General features: G+C 53.0%; 1 protein-coding gene across 1 annotated transcript in view; it reads right to left on the minus strand.

Annotated features, from left to right (window-relative positions):
• Nucleotides 1-1,347: 1,347 nt before the first annotated feature.
• Nucleotides 1,348-25,398, minus strand: part of SLC2A1 (solute carrier family 2 member 1) — a 29,291-nt gene continuing 5,240 nt past the window's right edge. The window contains exons 2-10 of the mRNA XM_043574634.1: nt 17,911-18,006; nt 6,598-6,758; nt 6,209-6,449; nt 5,437-5,599; nt 5,155-5,342; nt 4,806-4,910; nt 4,247-4,348; nt 2,832-3,035; nt 1,348-2,436 (exon numbers count right to left, since the gene is read on the minus strand). Coding sequence (XP_043430569.1) covers nt 2,236-2,436; nt 2,832-3,035; nt 4,247-4,348; nt 4,806-4,910; nt 5,155-5,342; nt 5,437-5,599; nt 6,209-6,449; nt 6,598-6,758; nt 17,911-18,006 — 1,461 coding nt within the window. The 3' untranslated portion in view covers nt 1,348-2,235. The remainder of the gene's footprint in view (nt 2,437-2,831; nt 3,036-4,246; nt 4,349-4,805; nt 4,911-5,154; nt 5,343-5,436; nt 5,600-6,208; nt 6,450-6,597; nt 6,759-17,910; nt 18,007-25,398) is intronic.

Consider the following 25,398-nt stretch of genomic DNA (forward strand, 5'->3'; position numbering starts at 1 on the left):
GCTCCGGCCCTGGGTACGCCCCTTCCGCCCCAACCCAGCCCTGGTCTGTTAACTTGCATCCAGCGCAGCAGCCGCCGAGTGCCGCCATGAGCTTTTAAGAGCCTGGATGGAACTCACTCCTGGCATTCTGGACCCCTAACCCTCCTCTTTACACTGCCCCTTCGGGTGCCTCCTCGAAGTTTACAAAGATATCTTGCTTTCAGCGTTAGATTTTTGGAGACACACAAGGCTTTCTCCATCCCACGCAACCCATCACGTGGCCTCAACCCTTCGCGCTTTAAGCCTTCAGGCTCAGGCAGGGCATTACTCTGAATCGCACCCCTCATTTGTGAGATGGGGATGGATAGATAACGCCTCAGATTCTTTGTAACTAATAACATACATAGACACTTCCATTTACTAAATTCCATTTCCCTTCTCACTCCCTCCTTACAATCAATCACTCTTGGTGCCAAGGAAATTTTATAGTTTTGCCTGACTGCAGTTATAAAGGCTTCTACAGGCAGATTCCCCCGATTTTCTCCTGAGTCTCTAGGGACAAATACCCTTAGTGCTTTATTTCATCAACTATTTTCCAAGCGCCTGCTGTGTGCCAAGCCTGCCTTTAGTGCTGAAGACACAGATGAACCAAATTTGACCTTCTATGACATTGATACAAGGGGAAAATTAGGAGTTGTAGACAAAGGGTGCAAGAGTACAGTGCCATAGGAAGGGAACAGAGGAGGCCCTTGAAATTCCTGGGTGGGAAAGGGGGTGAGAAGTCTTTTGAGAGGCCCCAGTAGCATGTAAGCTGGATCAGAGGGGTCATTTCCTAGTTTAAAGGTTAGAGGAAATCAGCTATGGGGTAGGGGTTGTGTAGTGTAATTGTTAAAAGTAGGGGTTCTAGCATGATTTACTTGGAGGTTTCAGGCACATCCTCTGAGCCTTTCAAAGGCAGATATGGTACCTACCTCACATTCAAGATAATGTGTATCAAGGCCTGAGCATCAAGGTTAGCACATAGCTGTCATTTTTTGAATACCAACTATCATGTGAAGGAAAACAGGAATGTCTTGGATGCCAAGATATTTAGATTTTCTGTGGGGAAAGACACATTAGACAGATTTTTAAGCAGTGGAGGGTCTCCCATCCAAGTACTAACCAGGCTGACTCTGCTTAGCTTCTGGAAATCAGAGGAGCTCAGATGCCTTCAAGGTAGTATGACCCTAGACTAAGCAATAGTGGGTGTTCATTCCTTGGAAGGGACTGGGTTTCAAGTCACAAAGTTCAAAGTCACTATAGCCATTATTTCGCTCCCATTCCATCTCATTCTCCCTACCCTTAACGCACAAGCATTTCAAAACCATGTTTCTAAAAACCAGCCATTTATATCTGTTTAGGTAAGTTACAGAGGAAGTAAGGTGGTGTATTTACAAGTTGGTTTGTCCAGATATACTATAACTTAGTGTCTGTATTTAATATTGACAACCAAAAAATATATATAAATATCTTCCATCTATACACAGCAGGGCAGGAGTGTCCATGTCTTCTTGAGCAGTGAGTTCTTAGTCTCCTACGGCCCTCCTCTCATGGTGATCGTCTGGCCCTCAGTGCAAAGGAGACTAGAAGCTGGCAGCCCAGTCTGGCCCTTCCCCTCTCCTCCCTGCACTCCAGTGCTCCCAACTGGTCTCAGGCAAGGCAAGATTACTTTGAGTGGTTGGGCAGGAAGGGATGGGTATGGGCGAACCCTAGTGGAGCCTAACCATTAGGGTAGGGAGATCCAGGCCTCAGAAGAGAGCGGCCACAGCTACCTCTTGGGGTAGAAGCCTCATAGTTCGTTGTTTGATTAGTATGTCCTTGGTCATAGGTCCAGCCCTACAGATTAGCGTGGCAAAGAAGGCAAGTGTCTAGGCAGGACTTGGTCCCCACCTTCAGGTACTGAGCCATTCAGAGTGAAGTCTGGGTGTAGGTACAAGAGACTCTGGCTGATAAAAAAATAATAACAAAATCAGTAATAAAAAAAATTATAAAACCTGTTGCTTGTCTGAATAGATCTGAGCAACAGTCTTGTTTTTGTTAAAATCCTGGAGCCATTAAAGTCCTAATATTCTTCTGGACATCACTGTTGGCTGAAGAAAGGAGCCCCAGGCCCGGCTCTGCTGAAATCCATCAGTTTGAAAGTCTCATCCAGCTGCCTGTGCTCTGAGAGATCCTTGGGGCTGCTGGGAGCAGGCCGGGCTGGTGGTGTGGGGCACCTCACACTTGGGAATCGGCCCCCAGGGGGTGAAACAGCTCCTCGGGTGTCTTGTCACTTTGACCGGCTCCTCCCTGCCGGAAGCCGGAAGCAATCTCATCGAAGGTCCGGCCTTTCGTCTCGGGAACTTTGAAGTAGGTGAAGATGAAGAACAGAACCAGGAGTACGGTGAAGATGATGAAGACATATGGACCACACAGTTGCTGAAAGACACACACATACACTTGGTTGGAGTACTGATCCTACATCCTGACTGTAGGACCTTGACTTATAGGACTTGATCTTTGATCTGAAAAAGGGAACAGCTACTCACGGCCCAGGCATGCTGGGATGATTAAATGAGACTGCCTGCACCTGGCATGTGATGGGCTCCAGGGAGCAGGGTCCCACCGTAGAGCAGAATAGAGACAATTCAAAGCTAAGCAAAGAACCCTGGAATTGAGGTCAGTGTTTTTAGCTGTGTGACCTGGGCTTCTGAGCCTCAATTTCCTCCTCAGCAGGATTCCAATGAGAACAGCTGGGAGAGCACTTTGCAGAGCAGCACAGGGTCCTGCATGCAGGAGAGCAATGGTGAGCAGGGACAGTGCAGGGTTCTCACCTCTACATACTGGAAGCACATGCCCACAATGAAATTGGAGGTCCAGTTGGAGAAGCCAGCAACAGCAATAGCAGCTGGGCGAGGACCCTGGCTGAAGAGTTCAGCCACAATGAACCATGGGATAGGGCCAGGGCCCACTTCAAAGAAGGCCACGAAGCCAAAGATGGCCACAATGCTGAGATAGGACATCCAGGGCAGCTGTTCCTGTTGAGGACAACAGAAGGGTGGAAAGTTAGATTAGGTTGTTATGGATCCTCAGAGGAAACCAAAACTGCAGAGGTAGCCCAGGGCAGGGCTAAGAGTCCTAGGCTGGGAGGCAGTCCTGGGGGCTGATCCTGGATTTGCCACATAGCTTAGGTTCCCTCCACTGGGTCTCCGCTTCCTCATCTGAACAAAATGATCTAAGTCCTGCAGGATGGCTGTGAGCTCAAGCCTACCCTCTGGGAATGGTAATGCGGTGTGCACATGGAAGGTGCTAAGAAGAGGTCCCTGTGGTCCCCTGGCTCTAGATGCAGAGCAGTCCGCCTGAAGCAGAATGCTGTGGAAGAGCATTCCTAGGGCTAAGTGTTAAAGAGTTTGTAAGGTGCCCAGCTCAGGGCCAGCAGAGTAGGCCCAAAGCATGTGGTCCTATATCCTCATTGTCTTCGAGGAGGCCACAGTAGAAAAGGTATAGGCTTTGGGTCTGATCCCAGATCTGCCACACATCACCTGCTGCGTGCTGGACCTCTCAGCTATCACCAGACTTTCTACGCTCTGGTTAAGTTGTAAAATGAGCATACTGTTGCTTCCTTGCCCAGAGGGTAGACAAAGGAGGGTTCGTGCATGTGAAGTGCCTGGCACAGGGCTGCCACAGTGGTTACAGTCACAGGCTCGGGGCCAGCAGACCTGGGGTCGATTCCTGGCTTTGTCCTTTATCTGCTGAGTTACTAACCTCAGCAGGACTAGAATTCCTCACTTCTGAAATGGGAATACTAACTACACCTGGCAGGGGTGAGAACTGAGAAAAGGCATGTTTCCATGTCTTGGTGGTGAGGAGGGGAATACTTTCTAGGGCTGTTCTGAAGATGAACTAAGGTCACAGTTGAAGACTTTGGAAGACTTAGTACTGGGCAGAGCAATTCCTGGGGAAAGGGGCCTTAGGTCCTGGGGCCAGAGGTGCTGTGGTGAGAAAGCACGGAACAGGGAGGAGCCAGTTCAAGACAGGATGTGAGTGGGTAGGAGACAATCTAGGGAGCCAGAAGGCCATACCCAGGCCCATGGGGCTGGGGAGAAGGGGGAAGAACTAGGGAGAAGGCAGCCCCTACCTGGTCTCTGGATGCTTCTGGCCAGACTGGGGCTGACACAGTCACTCGGATCAGAAGCTGTCGTGAGCTTTCCCCCCAACCCCTGCTGTCTCCCAGAGCGGAGCAACTCACCAGCAGTGCCAGCGCGATGGTCATGAGCACAGCACAGCCTGCCATGCCAGCCAGGCCTATGAGGTGCAGGGTCCGCCGGCCGGCTCGTTCCACCACAAACAGCTGCGGGCAGAGACAGAGTCAGTGCCACCCCCTCCTAGTGCCTCTCTGACCACGCCCGCCCCCCATCTAGAGGCTTGTCCCAAGTGTTGAGAAAGCCAAACAGCACTGCCTCCTCCGTGGGGCTCAGCTTAAGGACCACATAGGATCTGAGGGGCAGAGAGCTGACTCCAGGCAGCAGGACAGGGGGTGAGAGCCAGCCCCAGAGAGCCAGACAGCGGAGCATCCTGGCTGTGACTTTGGGCAAGCCGCGGCCCTTCTCTGAGCATCAGTGTCATGGGCTGTTTGATATGAGTAATGAACTTGACAGGTTTGTGAGGATGAGACGACACAGCACTCAGGAAGAACCTGACACACTGCTTGGCTTGCAGTAAATGCTGCCATTCAGTCACAAGGCCCTGGGGCCACCCTGAGCTGGACCCTGGCAGCTGACCGGCGGTGGGCAATGACGCAGACTCACCGACACGACAGTGAAGGCTGTGTTGACGATGCCGGAGCCAATGGTGGCATATACAGGCTGCTGCACCCCCGCCTTCTCGAAGATACTTGTGGAGTAATAGAAAACCTAAGGGACAGAGAATTTGTTGGGACTTGGCCAGGTGCCGTGGCTCTTTCCCCACCTCCGTCGCTGTGGGTGTGGGACACGGGTGAGTGTAGAATGAAGGGGACATGTCTGGGTTTTGGTTCTGAAGGAAAGCTGCTCCATTGGAAGGGGCTTGTCTGTTTTAAGTTTGGGATCTGTTCACAGCACACACTTGACCACGGGGTTTGGCTGGGCCCAAAGGAAAGGGTGGGTGAGGGGCACTCACAGCGTTGATGCCCGACAGCTGCTGGGACAGCTGCAGGACCACGGCGATGAGGATGGGCTGGCGGTAGGCGGGCGAGCGGAACAGCTCCAGGATGGTGACCTTCTTCTCCCGCATCATCTGCCGACTCTCCTCCTTCATCTCCTGCAGGTCGCGGGTCACGTCAGCCGTCCCGCGCAGCTTCTTCAGCACTGGGGGGACCGGAGGGAAGGTGGGGGTGGCTCAGAGCAGGAAGGAGGACGGGGCGGGAGGGGGGCTGGGGAGAGGGCAGAGCCCCGCCCGTACCGCTCTTGGCCCGGTTCTCCTCGTTGCGGTTGATGAGCAGGAAGCGGGGGCTCTCGGGGCAGAAGGGCAGCAGGACGCACTGCAGCAGCGCCGGGACGAAGATGACGCTCAGCAGCAGGGGCCACAGCTCCTCGCTGCCCATGATGGAGTCCAGGCCAAACACCTGCGGGCAGCAGGGGTGGGGAAAGCCGCCCTAAGCGCCCTAGCCCCGCCCCCACAGGGCCCCGCCCCACCCAGTGGCCTCCATGGTGTCAGCGGCCGCTTTACCCCAGTGTCCTCATTTGTCACATGAAGAAAGGAGGACCGACCTCACAGCATAAGTGGGAGGACAAATGGCACATGGCATAGGGGCTGTCACTCTGCGGCGGGACAACTTTGGGGAGGGGAAAGGGAAAGCCTTCTAGAGAGAGGGTAGTGTATACAAGGAAGGCCTCAAGGCCTGCAGGCAGCAGAGAACCTGGCATGTGGAGGTCCCAGGGGGCTTCCCTGTGGCTGGCTCCCCAGGGGAAGGACAGGTCACGAGGCTGGGACCAGAAGGGCCAAGTCATCTGGGACTTGCGCTCACACCAGGGAGGCCTTGGCGGAACTGTGAGTGACAAGAGTGCTCTCTGGGGCCTGTGCCTACTAGGGTGTGTGCCCGAGGCTATCCCTTGCTGCGGGGCTGTGGAAGGCTGGCTGACAACTCTGATCAGGGTGTCATCTGGACACAGGAGAGCCACCAAAGCTGTGGGGTGGGGGCAGTGCTGGGCAAGGAGACCCAGCCCCAGCTTACCTGGGCGATGAGGATGCCAACGACGATGCCCAGCTGGTGCAGGGTGCCCAGGGCCCCACGGAGGGCCGTAGGGGACACCTCCCCCACATACATGGGGACGAAGCCTGTGGTCAGGCCACAGTACACACCGATGATGAAGCGGCCCAGGATCAGCATCTCAAAGGACTTGGCCAGTTTGGAGAAGCCCATGAGCATAGAGGACAGGACGGCCAGCAGGTTTATTATCAGCATTGAGTTCCGTCTGGGGGTGGGGTCACAGGTCAGGTGGGTGCCTGGATCTCCCCAGATTCCCAGGGGCTAGGTCATAGGCAACACCCTGAACAGGCAGGGAAGTCTCCCCCACTCCCATCTGGGATGCCCTGGCCAGGGCCAGGACCCCTTCTGCTCACCGGCCAAAGCGGTTAACAAAAAGGCCCACAGAGAAGGAGCCAATCATGCCTCCTACAGAGAAGATGGCCACGGAGAGGGACCACAGCGTGGTGAGCGTGGTAGGCAAGATGCTCTCCCCATAGCGGTGGATCCAAGTCTGGTTGTAGAACTCTTCAATCACCTGCAGTGGGGGAAGCAGCCTGTTGAGTCGGCCGGGACCCAGCCTCCTTTTCCCCTTGCACTGCACTGCCCCCTCAAAGAGGGCCCAGCACCCGGCCAGACCCCAAACTCACTGCATGTCATTGAGCCAAGTCCCTCCCTTTTGTGGGCCTTAGTTTCCCCAGGTGAGAAACAAGGGGATGGGCTCCATCTCCAGAGTGGCACCAGCTCTCCTGCTTCCCCCAGGTGTGGTTTCCAGTGCTCTATGGTTTCATATGTTCCACAGAACTTGCTGGAGTGGACAGCAAATGACCAATGGTGGAACTTCAGGCGCAGAGCAGAGACAGGTTCAGGGAGAAAGTGCTTCTTCCCACTTGCCCCTTTTCTCTTCAAAGTGCCTAAGGTGCTAGGCTCTGGCCACCTGGGCCCTGTCCCCAAACCCCTGCTGGGAAGGAAATACAGCTGGACAGATGGTTCCACGTTCCAGACGCTCTGGGATGAAGGGAAGGCTCATGGACTTCACGCTCAGGGCCTGTTGTGACCAACCTGCACATAAGACATGCTCCAGAGACTTGTGCAAATTGCTTTCTGACCCCCAGGCCCAGCTATTTGTGGGAGTTACACCCTGAAGGACCCATGGCCTCCTTCCCTCTCCAGGGTGCCGAGCTGGGAGGCATGGGGAAAGCTAAGGACAAGGAAGCAGTTCCAGGAACTGGAAACACCTGTCCTAGAGGCCTGCCCACTACCCCCGCCCCCGCCCAACGGAGGGCCTTACCTGATCCACCGGTTCTGCCTGAGCACGTTCACCCTACTCTAAGGCAACACAGACACACACCCAGTGCCACAGGACTGGCCAGACCCACCCAGCCACATGCGTAGCTGGGCACAGGCCCAACATACCCAGAAACAGCTTCCTGTGTACATGCACCATCACACACACATACTAGTGCTCACACGATCTGAATATTCCTGGCTTCAGCCAGTCACAAACCTGGATGTCCCTCTTTCCCTTCAACCACCTGCAGCTCAAACTTGCGTAGCTAGCCCATCCTGGCACCCCTCTGCACATGCATGCTGCAAGTTCATGTGCACGCAGCAGTATGCAGCCTCTTACACAACCTGCATGCCACTGCCCTTGAACCTCTCTAATCCTCCCAAGCCCCAGGGGTCTAGCAGAAAGGATGCGGTGGGTAAGCCATAATTGCCAAGGGGAGAACGAGGCTCTTGGTCCCAGGAATGCTCATCGAGTATGCTGGGCCTGGCCGCACAGTTGCAACGGGTCCTTGGCCTCTACCTTCTTCCTGCCCTGCTGCCATGATCTGTCCCAAGTCTGGAGACACCTGACAGAGGCCGGGCTCTAGGGGGTAAGGACAGATTGACACAGGAATGGGGAGAGGAGGAAGGCAGACCTAAAGATCTTATGTCCCAAGGAAGCCAGACAGAGTGTAGGGGTTAGGAACCTGGATAACAATTGAGTTCAGATCCCAGCTCCACCATTTATCTCAACTGGGACCGAGGGCAAATTATTTCATCTCAAATGGCGACATCAGCAATATCTATTTCATCATGCTGCAGGGGAGTAATGAAACGTAGAGTGCTTACATGATTCCTGGCACGTTCACTGAGCCAAGGGACCCCACCATGTTCTGGTACTGACCCAAGGGCAGTCAGACCACTGACAAAGTACAACCAACCCTGCATCCCATCATTCAAAATCAAGGCTCCTGCCAGGTATCAGTCTGACCTCCCCACCTAACACCATCTCTACCTTTGCTCTCGGCCTCATTTTCATGCTCTTCATGGTTACTCTGCCTTGAAGGCCCATCCTGCCTTACCATGCTGAAACCTTTTGAGATCCAGCTCAAAGGCTCCCAGGAGTGTGTCCTCCCTGAGCGCAGGGACCCTAGTGGATTCACACTGGGACCTGTCCCAGAGCTGGTGCCAGGGATGCCTGGTGAGTGAATGAAGAGAGGGCCTTAGGCTCTCCTCCTGGGAGCCCCTGCTTCTGCTGGGGGCAGAAAGAAGGCAGATTTTAACAAAACAAAACAAAGTGCTGTGTTCTTCAAGGGATAAAACCAACCCCAGAGGAGGACTGGTTGGGAGCAGTAATGGTCCATTTATCAGGCCCTGCAGAGAACAAGCTGTCCTGGATAAGGGGACTGTCCAGATAAATGACGCTTGCCCCACTAAGGACCCATCATCAGGGTGGAAATCTTTCTCCCTTCGTCACTCTCGCTCTGCTGCCCTTGGGGCTCTCCACGGGGGCAGGAAGAGGTGTTTGCCCCAGATGGCCTTTAATTGATGCATTCTGTAGTTCTCAGGGTCTTCCTCCACACCCCTGTGGTTCAGATGCTGTCTCAAGAGAAGTCTCCACATCCAATTTAAATTTTGCCAAGAAGTCAGCTAATGGAATTGCCTGAATTGTGTGCAGAGTCAACAAGGGCTGAGTAAGGGCTTTCTACCTAAAGGAGCTTAAAGATGTGAGGCTGAGGTTTCTGTTCTGGCTGCTCGGGTCTTTAACCCTCTTCTTGGGGCTGGCTGGAGATGTTGAGGCAGCCAGTAAGAGGACCACAATCCCAGAGGCTCCCTTCCCCCAGCGAAGTGTGCTGCTTGTGGTAACAAGTGAGAGGGACCAAACCTTGTTGAGAGGTAGCTCCTCAATGGCTCATGAGCTCCCCTGCTACTCAGATCAGACCTCTTTATGGGCATGCATAACGGGGAATAGCCAGCCCCCTTCACCTTCACCTTGGCCTCAGGCTCATCCTTTCCATCCCCAGCAGCACTTCCTGGCCAAGCTGAGGCTGCACAGTGAGTTCCTGCCTTCTGATCTGGGGGTCTATGCCCCACGTGGGGCTGAACTGGCCCTTGGCCCAGGAAAGGCAGGGAGTCCTTGGAGAATGGGAAGAACCCTACGTGGGGACAAGTTCTGGGGTCACCATCCACCCAGTCCCTGCCCTCAACATCCACCCTAGCACTGGCTGAGTGCCCCTAAGCAAAGAAGAGCCTTCTTCCTCCGAAGGATCCCACAGACCCAGTCTCCACTACACAGTCACCGGCAGCCTCCACAACCCTGGCTCATGTTTGAGGCCTGGCTGGTGCTTCTGAAAGCTCCCACTCCCGTGCTCCCTCCCACCTCACATGCTTTTCACGAGGCTGGAAGACCCTTGATCCTGCCACCGCCCCACATCCAATCAGTCACTAGGTCCCGGTCAGTTCGCCCTCTTCATCTATCCTATTCTCTGCCTGTACAGCACCTGCCCTAGGTCTCACCCGGATTCTCCTCCTGACTCCTCCCATTCACCCAAATGATTCTGCCTCCCATGATTAATTACTCTCCATGGAGCCCTGCACAGCAAATGCATCAGGTTTAGCCAGATCTGTCTGTATCTCTGCTCCCTTCCCAACCTATTCCCAACTTCTCTACCCACCAAGGGTCTGTGTGAGTGCATGCATGCTGGGCAGAAGTGGGGGGTGCTCCTAGTCAGCTTGAGGGGGGACCACCATGGCATCAGACTCTCAGGAGTTGAGGGCTATGAAGGATCTCTGTCCAATCACCCCACATTGACCCTAGAGGGCAGATGCCTGCTTAGTGACACTGTAGGAGCCAGCGTGGTGAAGCAGACCTCCTCTGGGCTGCTGAGATCCCTTAGACTGGATGGTTCCCAGTAAAAGCTATTCCTCATCCCAGCAGTTCTCGAGAGGGTGGCAGTGGCGGGAGGCTTACATCACATCTGACTCCTTGGGAATCCCCCCTCCTCCCTCTCCCCACCCGGGCAACTGTGGGAGAAGGACCACACGTCTGCCTGTCTGCAGAGGAAGTTCTGACTTCCTCTGTGTCTGGGCAGTGTCTGTAGTGAGGGCCTGGGCATGAGGCACAGTCTGCTGCCCAGCATACAGAATAAGCGGTTACTTAAGTCACTGTTGTTCTTTCAAGGAGAGAAGCTGCCATCTTCAGAGGAGCATTAAGGACAGAGTTTTCCATTTTTAAAGTGCCCAAAGATATAGCATTATCCTAAGGAATTTATAGTGCAAGAAAGACCTGAAGGATCTAGGGCCCTGCCTCAAGGAGTCTTTCTTCAGACCCTGCCTGGCTGCCCCACTCATAGAGAAACCCAGCAGGTCTGCAGAGCCCCAGGGCACAGGCTTCACCTCGGGGAAGAAAAGCTTTCTAGGCTTCAGAGGAGGAGACTGTCTACCTTACAGGTAGTGAGTTCCCTGTCAGCAGGGAGCATACAAGTCAAAGTTTAGGGCAAAGATTGCTAAACATTTTATGTAAAAGGCTTGACAGAAAATATTAGGGTCTGCTGACCACATATGGCCACAGTTGCTTATTTTTCTTCCCCCGTCTCAATGTAACGTAATTTTCTGCCCCCTTTAAAAACGTAAAAACCATTCTTAGCACAGGAGCCATACAAAATCAGCTGCTAGCTGGACCTGGCCTCCCTGCCAACCCTTGATCTAGAATTCTAGATTACTGCCAAGAGAAGGGGTATGCTTCAGAACCCCCGGCCGGTCTCAACATCCTTCTGTGTAGACTCCTCCAACCCAGGGTCTTCTAGATCATCTTGTGAGGGAGAGTTAGAGCTCCCACCTCAGCTTCTCTTCTCTCTCCCAGATGTTACTGGGGGGCGAAAGGGTTAAAGAGCCACCTAAGCTCTGAGCTCCAGTTAGAAAGAGGAAAGGGCCAGCTTGTCCAGTTCAGTCCCTCAGCCCGGCCTTGACCACGATTTCCTATTCCCTGCTATCCCCTCCCCCACAGCTACCCTCCCTCAGCCCAGAGTTTATGTCTCCATAGCAACTTTCAGCCACACCCCAGGGTCAGCTGAGAGTTCAGAGCAGATGCTACAGGTGGTGTTAGACAGATAGCTCCACCTGCTGGGTCCCCTGGGGCCCCTCCTTGGAGCCTGGGGAAGAGGCCCAGGCAGCCAGACGGAACTGGAAGCTGGGCCCCAAGCCCACAGGAGAGGTTCCTACCACCCATGCTGCTTCTCCAGAACAGCCCTGGCATGGTTTCTCTCTAAACCCAGGCCAGGCCTTCACCCTGGCCTCCTCACTGGTCCCTGATCTCCAGAGTCTCCCCTGCTGGCAGAGAGATCTTCATGTCCCTGCAGGAGCCCTGCTCCCAGCCCTTCTTGGCTCCCCACTGCCCCCTCCCACCCCCACACAGTGACTCCCCCATACCACCCAGGCACCCCACATTGCTGCAATTTCGCTTGTGCTGCTCCTCTGCCTTCTCCCTGGTGAGTTTCAGAGAATACACAAACACTCCTCTGGAGAGCCTTCCTGAAAGTACCCCTCCTTCTCACTGCAGTGGCTCTCAAACATGGGCAGTGTGGCTTTGCAGAGGACATCTGGCTATGTCGGGACATTTTTGGTTGTTGTGCTGGCAAGGATGCTGCTAAACATCCTACAATGCATGGGACAGCCTCCCACAGCACCAAAGAACTATCTGGCCCCAAAGGTGAATGTTGAGAAGAACCCTGCTCTGTGGGCCAGGTACCTTCTCCCTCTCCCTTCTCCACTCCCGGAGTCTGCCCACGCTTCCATCCATGCTTCTGTCCGTTGTTGCCCCAAGAGCTAACTACAGGGAAACATGTGCTCCCTCTAGACTACATTTCAACACGGTAGACATCTGATTCATCTGTGTCACTAGGTCCCAGCACAGGGCTAGGGGTAGAAAGAGTTGTCATTAATTGATAAACAAGCCATGAATTCGAGGGGCTTAAGCGATGATGTAGCTATGACAGGGCTGTAATGGTGTAAGAAAATTGTGCAACCACATGTGGGAAACCGTTGAGATGTCTGTACGTGACTGAGCTTGATTTGGCCTGGAAGTCAGAGTAAGAGGGGGCAGCTGGGTAGCAGTTATAGGTGTGTGAAAGGGTGTTTCAGTGCCCATCTGACTGTAGTATAGTTGCCATTCCTTCTACGGTGGTCAAGGATGCAGACTGGAGCCAGACTCCCTGGATTCCAATCCCAGCTCTGCCACTTCCTGGCTGTGTGTCCTTGGTTTAGTTAGTCGCTTAACATCTTTGTGTCCCAGTTTCTTATAAAACAGGGATTATAGTGTGTACCTAACGAGGTGATTATAAGAAACAATCGAATTCTGATTTCTGTGCACTTACACAGTAAGCTGTAAGGGTCTGTATTAGTGGAGATGAGTGAAGGCCAGAGGGAACACAGAACTCTCTGGATCTTTTTTTTTTTTTAATTTTTTTTTCAACGTTTATTTTTGGGACAGAGAGAGACAGAGCATGAACGGGGGAGGGGCAGAGAGAGAGGGAGACACAGAATCGGAAACAGGCTCCAGGCTCTGAGCCATCAGCCCAGAGCCCGACGCGGGGCTCGAACTCACGGACCGCGAGATCGTGACCTGGCTGAAGTCGGACGCTTAACCGACTGCGCCACCCAGGCGCCCCAGAACTCTCTGGATCTTGACAGAGATAAGGAGAGGCTACCCAGAGACTGGAGCCCAGTGCAGCCCCAGTGGGCAGAAGTCTGGGCTGAGAGGTGGGCCTCTAGTACTTTCGCTCACAAGCCGGGTCATCTCAGGCAGACTTCGCCTGCCTTCCAGGCCAAGTTCCTCCTTTGTCAAATAAGGCATGCTAAACCAGTGGACCATCAGGCCCCTTCCAGCCCTAACTCTGGCTTCTGAGGATGCTTCATTCTGAGACATGCCTGACACTGTCCCTTGGCCAGGAACTCATGGTTTCTAAATGGCCTTTAGTCATCTCTATTGGCAACTCGGCCATTTGGGGAAGGGAGAGGCCGTTCTCTCCACCCAGTATGGTGGTCAGGATGCCTTGTTCATTTATTTGCTGTCTCTGTGGCTGGGCTTCTCTCCTCCTTCCTCCCCAGAAGGCAGGAGGCCTGGCAGGGGCGTCACAGGGATGTGGTCATCACTCCCTGGTGAAGCCTGGAGGCCAGCCGTAGCTCAGCCTCTCACTTTCCAGGTGACCTCATCAGCCTAGTTTCCTCCTTTATAAGAAGGCAAGATAACCCAGCCCCACCCACCTTGTGGGGTGGCCATGAGGAGAAGATTTATGGGGAGGTGCTCTGTAAACATTTAAGATAATGTTATGATTAATTAACCACTTCCAGGAGGAAGCCCTTTGGGGCCTTTTTTATGGAGGAGCCCCAGCTTCTGGCATCCTCACCATTAGTGAGGTGCAGGCTCCTCAGGAAAGCAGGCCGACCCGGCCAGCCCAGGGCAGCTTCCTAACAGTCCTAAACAGACAGGGGCTGTCGGTGTGTGGGTGCAACACTTCTGCCACCGCATGTCCCCAGTGCCTGGGCCACCTGCCCCTTGAAAGGCTGCCCCCGCCCCCTCTGCATAAGCCTGCCTTCCTCTTTCTCCAGTGGCACCCAGAAGCTCTCCATTAACTATGTTCTGGATCTTCCCAGGGGTCTCCCCGAGTGCGCAGACCTTGGCACAGCTCCACCCCTGCCCCACCTCCCACTGTCTGGGATAGAGCCTGTAGACCTTGTGAAGCGAAAGTGTCAGCAGGGCTGAGGCAGGGCTGAGTCACTGTGCTCGTCACCCTTACCCTTGTGTCATCCTATCCCCTCTTCGCAGCTTAAGTTTATCACATTGAACCCGCCCCTGCCTGGAAGGACTATGACCAGGCTTTCGAGAAGTGTCTGCAACATGGGGAGCCCGAGCGCACACCCTGGAAACACCACTCCATTTCAGTGTGTGCACAATCAACTGTGGCCACTCTGGGCCTCGCTGCCTGGCTCCTGAAGTGATCTCTGGACAGGTGTTCACAAATGCTCCCAGAAATGCCCTCTGTGCCGCCCACCAGGCCTGCTAGACGCCCCGGCCAGCTGCCCCTCCCATCCTTCTCAGCTGTTCTCCCCTCCCGTCTGTCTCTGATTAGGCGGGAGGCACCGAGAACCTGAGAACTTCACTGTGGGTTTGTCCGCATCTACAGCCTCAGAAGAATCTCGGGCCCTCCCCGCCCAGTGCCACCCTGGTGCCTCTGCTCCAGCAGCCCCTGAGTCCTGAGACCTCTCCCCAGCTCACCCCCACCCCCTCTGGTGATTCCTTACAGCGCATTTAAAAATGAAGTCTTCGCATGGGAAAAAGCATCCCAGCCAGATGACCCCTGCAACCACCACCCCCTTTTCTTCTTTCTCCACTAAGTCTCTTGGAAGAGCCATCTCTAATCTTTCCCATGCCCTCCTCCCTCCTCAACCTGCTGGAGGGAGGTTTCTACCCACATGGCTTCACCCAGTCAAACTTTGGTCACCACAGGGTCACCATCCAGTCTTTGGCATTCAGCAATATGGGGCTGACTTGTCCAGGTTAACCTCTGGGGCACCTGACAGCACTCCTTCTTCACCTCATCCATCACCTCCTACTTGACTCTTCCTTCTCTTTTTCATTCCAGTCTCTCCAGCACATCTTCCTCTCCTGCTATTTGGATACCAGTGACCAGCCCTCAGGTTTTCTCCAGCTGACCACACGCCCGAGAAACAGACCCCCATGTCCAAGTGCTTCCTGTACATCTCCAAATGTGTCACCTCAGTTCTGACATGTCCCACAGGCACCTATCAATTATTCCTCCCATACCTGCTCCTCCAGATCCCATATTGCCCAAGCCAGAAACCTAGAAGCCATTTTTTTTTAACTGTTTTTTTATTGAGAGAGCATGGAAGGGGGAGAGGGGCAGAGACAGAGGGAGAGAATCCCAAGCAGGCTTTGCACCATCAGTGTGGAGCCTGATGTGGGGCTTGATCTCACGAACTGTGAGATCATGACCTGAGCTACAATCAAGAGTCAGGCACTTAACTGAGAGCCACCCGGGTGCCCCTAGAAGCCCTTTTTTTTTTTTTTAAACGTTTTATTTATTTTTGAGACAGAGAGGGACAGAGCATGAACGGGGGAGGGTCAGAGAGAGGGAGACACAGAATCTGCAACAGGCTCCAGGCTCTGAGCTGTCAGCACAGAGCCCGACGCGGGGCTCGAACTCACGGACCGCGAGATCATGACCTGAGCTGAAGTTGGCCGGTCAACCAACTGAGCCACCCAGGCGCCCCTAGAAGCCCTTTTTAAACCCCACTCTTATCCTCACACTGAACTGATGACCAAACCCTGCCCATTCTTCCTGCATGGTGTTTGTTTTCCTATCCCTATTCCAAAGCAGCTTTCTTGCTATTTCCTGGTCTCTCATTTCCCATTCTCAGATCCCTCCCACCGCCCAGATGCCCGAATCCTTTCCCTAAAATGCAAATCTGATCATATCTGTCCTCTTCAATGAGTCCCTATTGTCCTCACTCTGAAGTCCCTACTCCTAGCTTGGCCGACTCTTTGGTGCCTACGTGCCCGTCCTGATGGTGCCCTGCCATGCCAGTGGCTGAGATTTTGTAGATGAAATCTACCCACGACGCCCTTTGTAGTCAGGCCTGGGCTTACCTGTTGGCCTCCCCAGCCTTCTTTCTCCTCCCACTCACCCTACAGACACACGAGCCTCTCTCCTCTGCGTACCAATCCCTGTTCTGTTTCTGGAAAACACTTCTTCTATCCTGATCTTAGAGTCCTCGTTCTCTAATTAATTCACTAGGTGATAGGTCGAGACATCACTTAATCCAGGAGCTCTGGACTTTGGGCACACATTAGGATCAGCAGGGGAGCACTAAACATTCCATGCCCAAACAGCATCCCAGATCAATTACATCAGAATCGGGAGTGTCAGGAGCGTCCAGGACACCACAAGTGCAGAACTCAACCTCCCTCTAAGACTGCAGGATTTCCATCTGTAGATTCCCAAAGGGAGTCAGTGTCGAGGCACGCACCTTGGCAAGAGTTTCTCAGAGCACTTAGCTAAAGCAGGGCTTGGTGCTGTTCCAAGCACGGGAGCCATTTCAGACGAGTTTGGAAAAGTCCCGTCACCTCCGCTGCAGCTGAGCATGACTCAGCAGGCCAGGCCTTCCTGGTGACCTGCTCCCGGGCATCAGGCGTGGCCCCTCACAGCCACCCTCTGCCTATTTGGAGGAGGACAGCTCTGACTCCCAACACTCCCAGGTCCCCCAGACAGGCCACTGGGCCTCGGGACCCAGCCACACTCACTCTCTAGCCTCCCCTTCTGCACAATGAATGTGGTCCCGACAGGACTGTCCACTCTCATTTCGTCCTCCCCAGGAAGGTACAGATTTTCCAACTGACGTAGCAACTGATCAAGAAGATAGCCTGTGGTGGTGGAAACCGAGTCTGGCTTCTGGAGCCACCATTCACTAGCTATGTGACCTTGAGCCTGTTGGTCATTTCATCTGTCCAGGGCCTCAGTCTTTGGGTCTATGAAATGGGGACTCACCACCCAACCTCATAAACATATGCGAAAGGGCTGGTATAGAGAAGGGACTCCTTACAGTATCCTGTCCTGCCCCTTGACCCCTTTCATCTTCTCTCCTTCCTGAAGCAGGTGGGCTGAGCTGGGGGTGATCACGGGGGACCCTCCCAGTCCTGACATTGAAGGAACAAGTGAGGACGGATCTGGGATGTGCTGCGAGAAGGAAGCAAGCCTTCTTGCCAGCAGACCCCTAATCCCTCTGGTTCCCTAGGATAAGACACCATTTTTGATGTGACTGGCGCTGGGCCTCCAGGGGAAGGAGGCTGTTTCCACGTGGAACAGGATGCTTTACGAGGGAGGGTGGTAGGAGCACCTGGTCTGGAGGGCTCCATGGCAGACTAGGGTTGGAGACCAGCTCCATCCCTGCCTAGTTGGGGGGATACTGGGCAGGTTTCCTTTCTCTGGCCACTCTTCCCACCTGCAGGAGGGGAGCGCTAGCCGATTGTTGCCTGCCTGCCTTATAGAGCACTGTGAGCAGCAAGTGAGGTAAGCACCACAAAGCCCTATGTAATCCCAGAGTGTTATGTAAATGGAGCATCATCACACCAAGCATTGTTTTGATTATTAGAAATGTCCGTGTGGGTGCGAGGTTGGTCAAAATGACTTATAAAGACCCCGTGATTCTGCAGCCCTGAGATTCCAAGGCCAAAGCCAAGGGTTTTTGACCTTTTCGGGGCCAGAATAATTGGCTGGTGGGAGCAGATGGTGAATTGATGTGAACGACTGACACCCAACAGGCAGGGTGAGCATGTGGGATGTGGGGTGTGCAGTGTGCAGCAGAGCAAGCTGGTGTTGATAATCCAAGAAAGGCACGGCACTCACCTTCTGGGGGGCATTGATGACTCCAGTGTTGTAGCCGAACTGCAGGGAGCCGAGCACTGCCCCTCCCACGGCCAGCATGAGGCGGCCGGTCAGCTTCTGCAGAGAAAAAAAACCATACTGTGACAGGCATGTCTGGGCCCAGGTTACTACAGGGCAGGACATGGGCTGGTTCCCTCGTTCGGATATCTGGCCTGACTCCTGGCACCACACCAGCCCTTCTCCCAGGAAACTCGGCCACTTCCTGATCTCAGATGCCTGAACCAGCTCCGCTGACTTCTAGACACTGGGCCGGCCAGACTCATTCCTGGGGAGAGAGGGGAATTAGGGTCTTCTTTCTTTGCAGCCAGGTCTTGGCACTCCGGAGTCTCATTCCTCTGGTGGAGCCATGCCCTGGGTCCAGGTGGCTCTAGACTGTTTGGGAAGCCCAGGAATCAACTCTCCTAAACAATGGGGGCCAAATTATGTGGGAGGAGCTGCATAGGTAGGGGGAAGCACCCTAGATTTGGACCAGAGAGTGCTGGCTTCTGATTCTAGCCCCCTCTGCTACTTGTTCTGTGAATTCCAGCAGGCTGTCGCCCATCCTCACTCCTTCTTGGACCCTCGTTTGTTTCTGTGCAAGACGGGAACAGTCATGCCGGTCAGCATTGGAGGTGGGGTCTTGCCCTTTCCTCTCCTCTCCTCCCTCCATTGACGGGGCAGGAAACTGAATCCTGAGAGGCAGAGTAAGTCCCAAATTACTCAGGAGACTGCAAAGAGCCAGACTGGAGCTCAGGGCTCCTGACTCCCTATCTTGTGCCTTTCGTGGCAACCATCTGCAGACCATGAGCTTCCCAGGGTTATTTGGACATAGATGACAACAGCAAGGAATGTGCTTTGGAAAAGTACAGGACACCAGGCAAGTAAGAGTATTGGACCAAGGTCTGTCTTTCTTTCTTTCTTTCTTTCTTTCTTTCTTTCTTTCTTTCTTTCTCTCTTTCTTTCTTTTCTTTCTTTCATATTTATTTATTTAGAGAGAGACAGAGAGTGTGTGAGAGAGGAGTGGGGGGGGGGGGAGGGAGAGAGAGAGAGAGAGAGAGAGAGAGAGAGAGAGAGAGAGAGAGAGAATCCTGAGCAGGCTTCACACTCAGTGTGGATGGAGCCGGACACTGGGCTTGATCCCATGACCCTGAGGTCATGACCTGAACCCAAATCAAGAGTCAAACATTTAACTGACTGAACCACCCAGGTGCCCGTGGCCAAGGTGTTTCAACAGGCAAAGGTCTGGGAGAGAAAAAGGGTGGTGGGTTTTTGTCCCATGGCAGCCTGGGGCATGAAGGCCACAGGCAGGGAAGAGGCCGGCAGGACAGCCCTAGGTGAGCAAGATGCCCTTGCTGGAGAAAGGGAGAGGACTCTTCTTTTCTGGTTTATAAAATGAAACAGCCAAGGGACACCTGGGTGGCTCAGTTGGTTGAGCATCTGACTGTTGACTTTGGCTTAGGTCACGATCTCAGGGTCGTGTAGGATTGAGCCCCATGTCAGGCTCCGTGCTGAGCATGGAGCCTGCTTGAGATTCATTCTCTCCCCCTCTCTCTGCCCCTTCCCTGTGCACCTGTGTGCTCTCTATCAAAAAATAAAAATAAAATAAGATAAAATAAAGTAAGATAAATAAAATAAAATAAAATAAAATAAAATAAAATAAAGAAGCCAAAATGTGACGTGAGGCAGGCCCTTAATTGGTTGTGAAAGAATGGAACTGGGGGAGGGGCACCAAAGCAACTGGCATTCACTGTGGGCACCACACAGGGCTGGGGGCTGGGCGCTAGGGGGAAGGTTGGGAAGCACTGAGCCACACATGTGGAGGGGAGAGCTGCTTGGCCATGGCCTTCGGCCTCAGTTTCCCCACAGAATCCCGAAGCAGCCCTGACTTCAAGAATCCTCACAGAGAGCACTGGGCTTATGGTTAATCAGACAGGTTTCTAGTATGGTCTTTTCATTCCCTAGAAGCTTTCAGGCCAACAATCGCAAAAGCCAAGGTTCTCACATCAGATGCGGAGAAAGAGAAAGAGGCTTTGGCTAGCACGAGTGCACAGGCTGTGTCCATTCTTCATCAGATGAGTGCTGAGACCACGTTCCCACTGGCCCACCTGGCCCCTTCCTGGCCCAACTCTGGACATCCCTCCTATGCTGGAGCTTTCCTCATGGCAGAGGCTGGGTGGAAGAGAGACTTTTCATTTTACCCCCTTTTGTGTGTTTTTGAATTTTGAACCATGTGAATGTGTCACCTACTCAGAAGAATTTTTTGTATAAGCCCCGTGGTTTCATATTACTTAGAACAAAGCATTTAGATAAAAATATAAGTGAAAAATAATACAGATGATAACGTGGATCTGTAAGAGCCATGCTGGTAGCACAGGAATGAATGACGCTACAGCAGGGGCTCCGTGAGAGCTAAGTCCTCGTATTACAGACCCCGTTTTCAGTCTGGCTCTGATGTTCCAGGGGTGTCTGGGCCTCTGAAGTTGTTGCTCTTAGGGCCCTGTTGGGCAGCTGTGGCCTCTGGCAGTAGGGGCTACTGGGAGCCAAAGACAAACCCCTGGGCTGGAATTGCATGGGCAGGTCAAGGTCAAACTCTACTTTAGAAAACCAGCCTACCCACGCCCTGGGTTATATCCACAGCCACCCAGGCAGGCTGCTGCACTAGGACTAATGCTCAGTGGCCCATGCTCCAGGCCCTGGATGAAAGAGGCCCCTGTCCTGACATCAAGGAAGAGGTACCCCAGCAAGTGCAGAGGCCAGAGTGGTCTGAGTTTCAACAGGGGGGTGGGGGAAGGCATTGTGGGAGCCCTGGAGGGAGAGACTTCTAATTTTGCCTGGGGACAATCGAAAGATAGGTTCCCAGGAGGTGACATTGGAGTTGGGCCGTGAAGGACATGCAGACAGTCTGCCAAGTGGGGAAGCAGCGGCAAGACTGCATTCCAGGTAGACAGAACAGTGTGTGCAGGGGAAAGAAGAGGGGCCTGATTCCACCGGATTAAACAGGGAGCGCTCCGTGTAGCTGGGTGCAGCTGGGTGCGAGACACAGGGGGAGGAGCATCACCCGCTCCTGGGTAGGCTGCCCCCACCACATCCAGCTTGATCACGGCTGTACTGAGAACCAGGAGACCTGGGCTGAAAGTCCAAGAACTGCTTCCCTTCACTTGGGTTATGTGGAGGCCTCTGGGCCTCGGTTTCCTCACATAGGAAATGGGGGTCGGAGTTCTTTCCCTCAGGAGTTGCTGTCAAGTTCTGTATCAGTGGCCATCATGGAGCCTGGCAGGGTTCACCTGACAAGCATTTGCTTGCTGAATCAGGGAAGAATGGGAAGCCACCCTCAATTGGGTCACCAGGGCACCATCTGTCCCCACCAGCTCTGTGGCTGCAACTGAAATGCCGTGATGGAATCATTCATTCCATGTGATTCCACAGATATTTATTTATGTACCAAGCTGATGAACTGCTTGGTGAAAACTTAAGAGAAGGGGAACAAAGCCCACAGCTGTGGCTTTCTTGTGAGGCCTTCTTTAGGAGTGGAGGAGCAACATATTTGGGATCTGTGACCCCCAGCAGCCCATCACCGCCCTGGGGCTGAGGCTACCTTCTAGAACATCCCACACTCTTCCAGGGTTTTTGCCCTTATGTCCTCTGCAGTCTCTAGCTGTGGCTTCTAGCAGTTGGGAATACCCATTTGCTGTTCACCCACCAGTCTGGGAACTCCCTAAAAATGGGACCTGGGTCTTACCCAGCTCTGCAGCCAGAGTGCCCAGGGTCGGGCATGGCACAGAACATTTGTAAAACAGACCACTTTGGAATTTAGCTCTCAGGCAAAACAGGCTCTACGTGTATCCACTTCGCCAGAACAGTACTCATCCTAACAGATTTTAACCCGGCCATTATCGAACCTCTGATGAGTACTGGAACATCAGCTCTGAGAGGCAGAGAAACAGGCTAACAGTAACTCACAACTCCCGGGACCAGAGAGGAAAGATCTCTGAAATTAGGCAGAGTACAAATCCTGACTCTCCTAGGAGCGCCATAGACCTCTCAGGTCAGCAAATGCCCAGGCTCAGAGTCTAGCACAGAGGAGGTCCTCACCCCCTCACCCCGACCAGCCCTATCCCAGTGTGAGGGTCCCAGGGCCCACTGAGGGTTCTCCCCCTCCCAGGGTGTCAGCCTCAGGACCTCTCCTCCTACATGCCGGGATGCCAAATGGCACCGGCCATGTCACATCACTTGCTAAGCATTGTGGCCTTTTGACCCATGCCTGTGTGCCCTTCCTCAGCACAGTGCTCCAGCCTTGGGCTTGGCCCTTGGTCAATATTGGCAGAGGGAGGGCATGTGGCTACTGCCATTCAGAGGCAGGGCCTTCTCTGCAGGAGGAGGGTCACAGTGCTGGCACGATCCAGACATTGTTCTCATCCTGGCCTCCTCCCACAGCTTCCCCATGGTTTTCGGAGGTGCACTGAAGCCTAGGACATGGGGAGCTTGTAACGGCTTGGTCCCCAGTTCTAAGGAGGGCAGGAGGGGTTGGTGAGGGAGGGGATTATGGAATCTGTAACAGCTCCTTTTTTATTTATTTTGTGTATGGTTCTGTTTGTTTTTAATTCTGGGCATTAAAAAAGAAGCCCAAGAGGGGCACCTGGGTGGCTTGGTCGGTTAAGTGTCCGACTTCGGCTCAGGTCATGATCTCACGGTCCGTGAGTTCGAGCCCCGCGTCGGGCTCTGTGCTGACAGCTCGGAGCCTGGAGCCTGTTTCAGATTCTGTGTCTCCCTCTCTCTCTGCCCCTCCCCTGTTCATGCTCTGTCTCTCTCTGTCTCAAAAATAAATAAACGTTAAAAAAAAACAATTAAAAAAAAAAAAAAAAGAAGCCCAAGAAATTGCAGAATTCCTGTAACACTCTTATGCGACAGATGGGGAGCCTAAGGTCAGAGGGCAGAGGCCCAGGATAGTCAGAAAACAAAAGCCAGGGCTGGGACTTGAGTTCTTTGGATTCCTTGACTGGCAGTTTACTCTCTGACCTCTTCCATCCTGCCAAGTCTTTTCACAAAGAAGAGTGATGGGTTACCCCCTCCAAAGCCTAACCTTCAGGTGACCTCAGGCATTTACTCCTCTTGCCATTTCCTTCAATGCACCCCACGGTGGCCCTGGGGACAGAAGGTACTCATCAATCTTTAAAGCAGAGGGGAGAGGAGGGAGCTGCTGCATTTATCAGTACCGGCAGCACCAGTGAGGCCCTAGGCGCCATGCCAGGGGCTCACGGGTACTGATTTAAATCACCGTGAACACACGCTGGGGGAGAGATTACTCTGACTTCACAGATGAGAAAACGGGAGGCTCTGAGAGGAAAAAGTGGATAATCAGAAGGTCCTCGGCTTCTGTGAAGCTTCCAGCAGGAGGTCTCTGATGCCAAATCCTATGCCCTTCCTGCTCATGTCCTCCCCTACACCTTGCTTCCGGGTACTCTCCCTGAAGGAAACAAGGTTTCTACCTGGTGCTTTCTATGTAGGTCAAATTCTATTCTACAAACTTTTGGGCCTTGGCCAGTCTGAGCCAGGACAGCCCAGGCCAGAGCTCAGAAACCTTTGGCCACTTGGGTAGATTTTGCTCTAAGCCAAGGTTGGCAAACTATGGTCTGTTGGCTAAATCTAGCTTGCCAGCTAAGAACGAAGTTTACATTTTTAAGTGGCTGGGAAAAAAAAGACTAATATTTTGTGGTACAGGAAAATGATACCAAATTCAAATTTCAGTGACCACTAAGAACATATTATTGGAACACAGTCACACTCATTGATTTATATATTGTCTATAGCTGCTTTTGCACTACAATGGCACACAGGGACCATATGGCCCACAGAGCAGAAAAAGTTCATCAATCTCTGCCTGAAGCCCTATGTCCTCTGAATGGCTATGTGCAAACCTAACACATGAACTGCACAGGATTTTCAAAGGCTTCCAGGTAAAACCGAATCATTCTCTCTAAAAAACCAAAAAGGTGTTTGTCCTAAAATGGGATGTTAAAAGCAAACAAGCAGGGTTGTGTGCATGGGCCTTGGTCAGGCCCTGGACATCTGCAGAAACCGACACCCCTGACAGGTACCCATTCAGCAGTGAGACGGGCACCAATTCGACCTTGATGAAATTAATTTGGTAAAACCACGGGAATATGCAGAGGTCCCTGGCAGCAGACAAGTTCAAGTCCCCCCCCCCCCCCCCACCGCACTCGCATGACCTTGAAAAAGCCTCTTCCCTTCAGACCTCTTTTTCTCCACAAGAAAGGTTTCCTAATAATACATTACTAAGGGAAGATCATACCTGTATGCACGTTCCCAACACTATTCTAGTTGATGGGGATTCGGCAATAAACTACACCAAACCCTTGCCTGCACGGAACTTGATATTTTAGTTGGGGGCGGGCAGGCAGAAAATAAATACCTAAAATACATCAGGCGGTGAGTGGTATGAAGAAAGAAAGTGACGGGAGTGCTATGGCTTAATCACAGTGGGATATGCCTGTAATGGAATATTATGCAGCTGTTGATGAAGGGAGTGTCAGGGCAGACTGTTAACGGAAAAAGCAAGGTGAAAAATAATGTGTAGGATACACATTTTGTGTAAGGAAGGAGAAGAAAATGAACTTGTACAATGGCACTTGGCTTGTAGGGGCAGAGCAAATACACCTGTTAATATTTACCTCTGAGGGGTGGTGGGTGAACAGGATGGGCTGCTCAGAACTATGTAGAGAGTGTGATTCAATCACATAAAAGTCACATTTATAGGCACATATATACACATGCCCAGAAAGAGGTCTGTGAGGGTAAACACCAAACCATTACAACTGGGAGACAACATTCACTCTTTTGCTTTGTATGACTGACTCCACCAGTTCTGTAATTTTTTAAAATCCTCAACCTGACCCAGAGAGGTGGATATTACCCCCACTGCACTTGAGAAAACAAGCTCCAACAGGAGGTGTGTAGCTTGCTTGAGGTTAAATGGTAGAGCTGTTTCTGATGGATGCCTTCCTCTGCCCCCAGCCCGACTCCCAAATGACAGTGGTGGGCCAGCACTGGGCTAGGAAATTTGGGCAGATGTCCTGTCCAGCTGAGGCCTCAGTAGCCAAAGGTTCCATAAGCTGGGTGTGGCAAGAGGTCTCTCCCCTTTCAGGATGCTGAAGCCCTCCCCCCACCCCAGGGAGGCGAAAGCCAGCAAGGTATTGGTGCCGAGGTCTTAGAGAGGGTGAGCTCTGCCCTCATTCTGCCCTGAGTTCAAGGCCTGGGAGCCCTGCTCAGTTACTATAAAACCCCAACATTTATGCATTAGCTACTGCCTCCCTGGCTTGGTGGCCGGATGGCAGAGCCTTGGGCTCCACTCCACCCCTCCCACGGAGGGAGGTAACAATCAGAGGTTTGTTTTGGTGGCCAGGCTTGGGCCTGCCGGCCTGGTCACAGCCTCTGGGAGCCCACGAGGCCAAC

Source organism: Prionailurus bengalensis, chromosome C1, assembly GCF_016509475.1.
Source record: "Prionailurus bengalensis isolate Pbe53 chromosome C1, Fcat_Pben_1.1_paternal_pri, whole genome shotgun sequence".
NCBI lineage: Eukaryota > Metazoa > Chordata > Mammalia > Carnivora > Felidae > Prionailurus > Prionailurus bengalensis.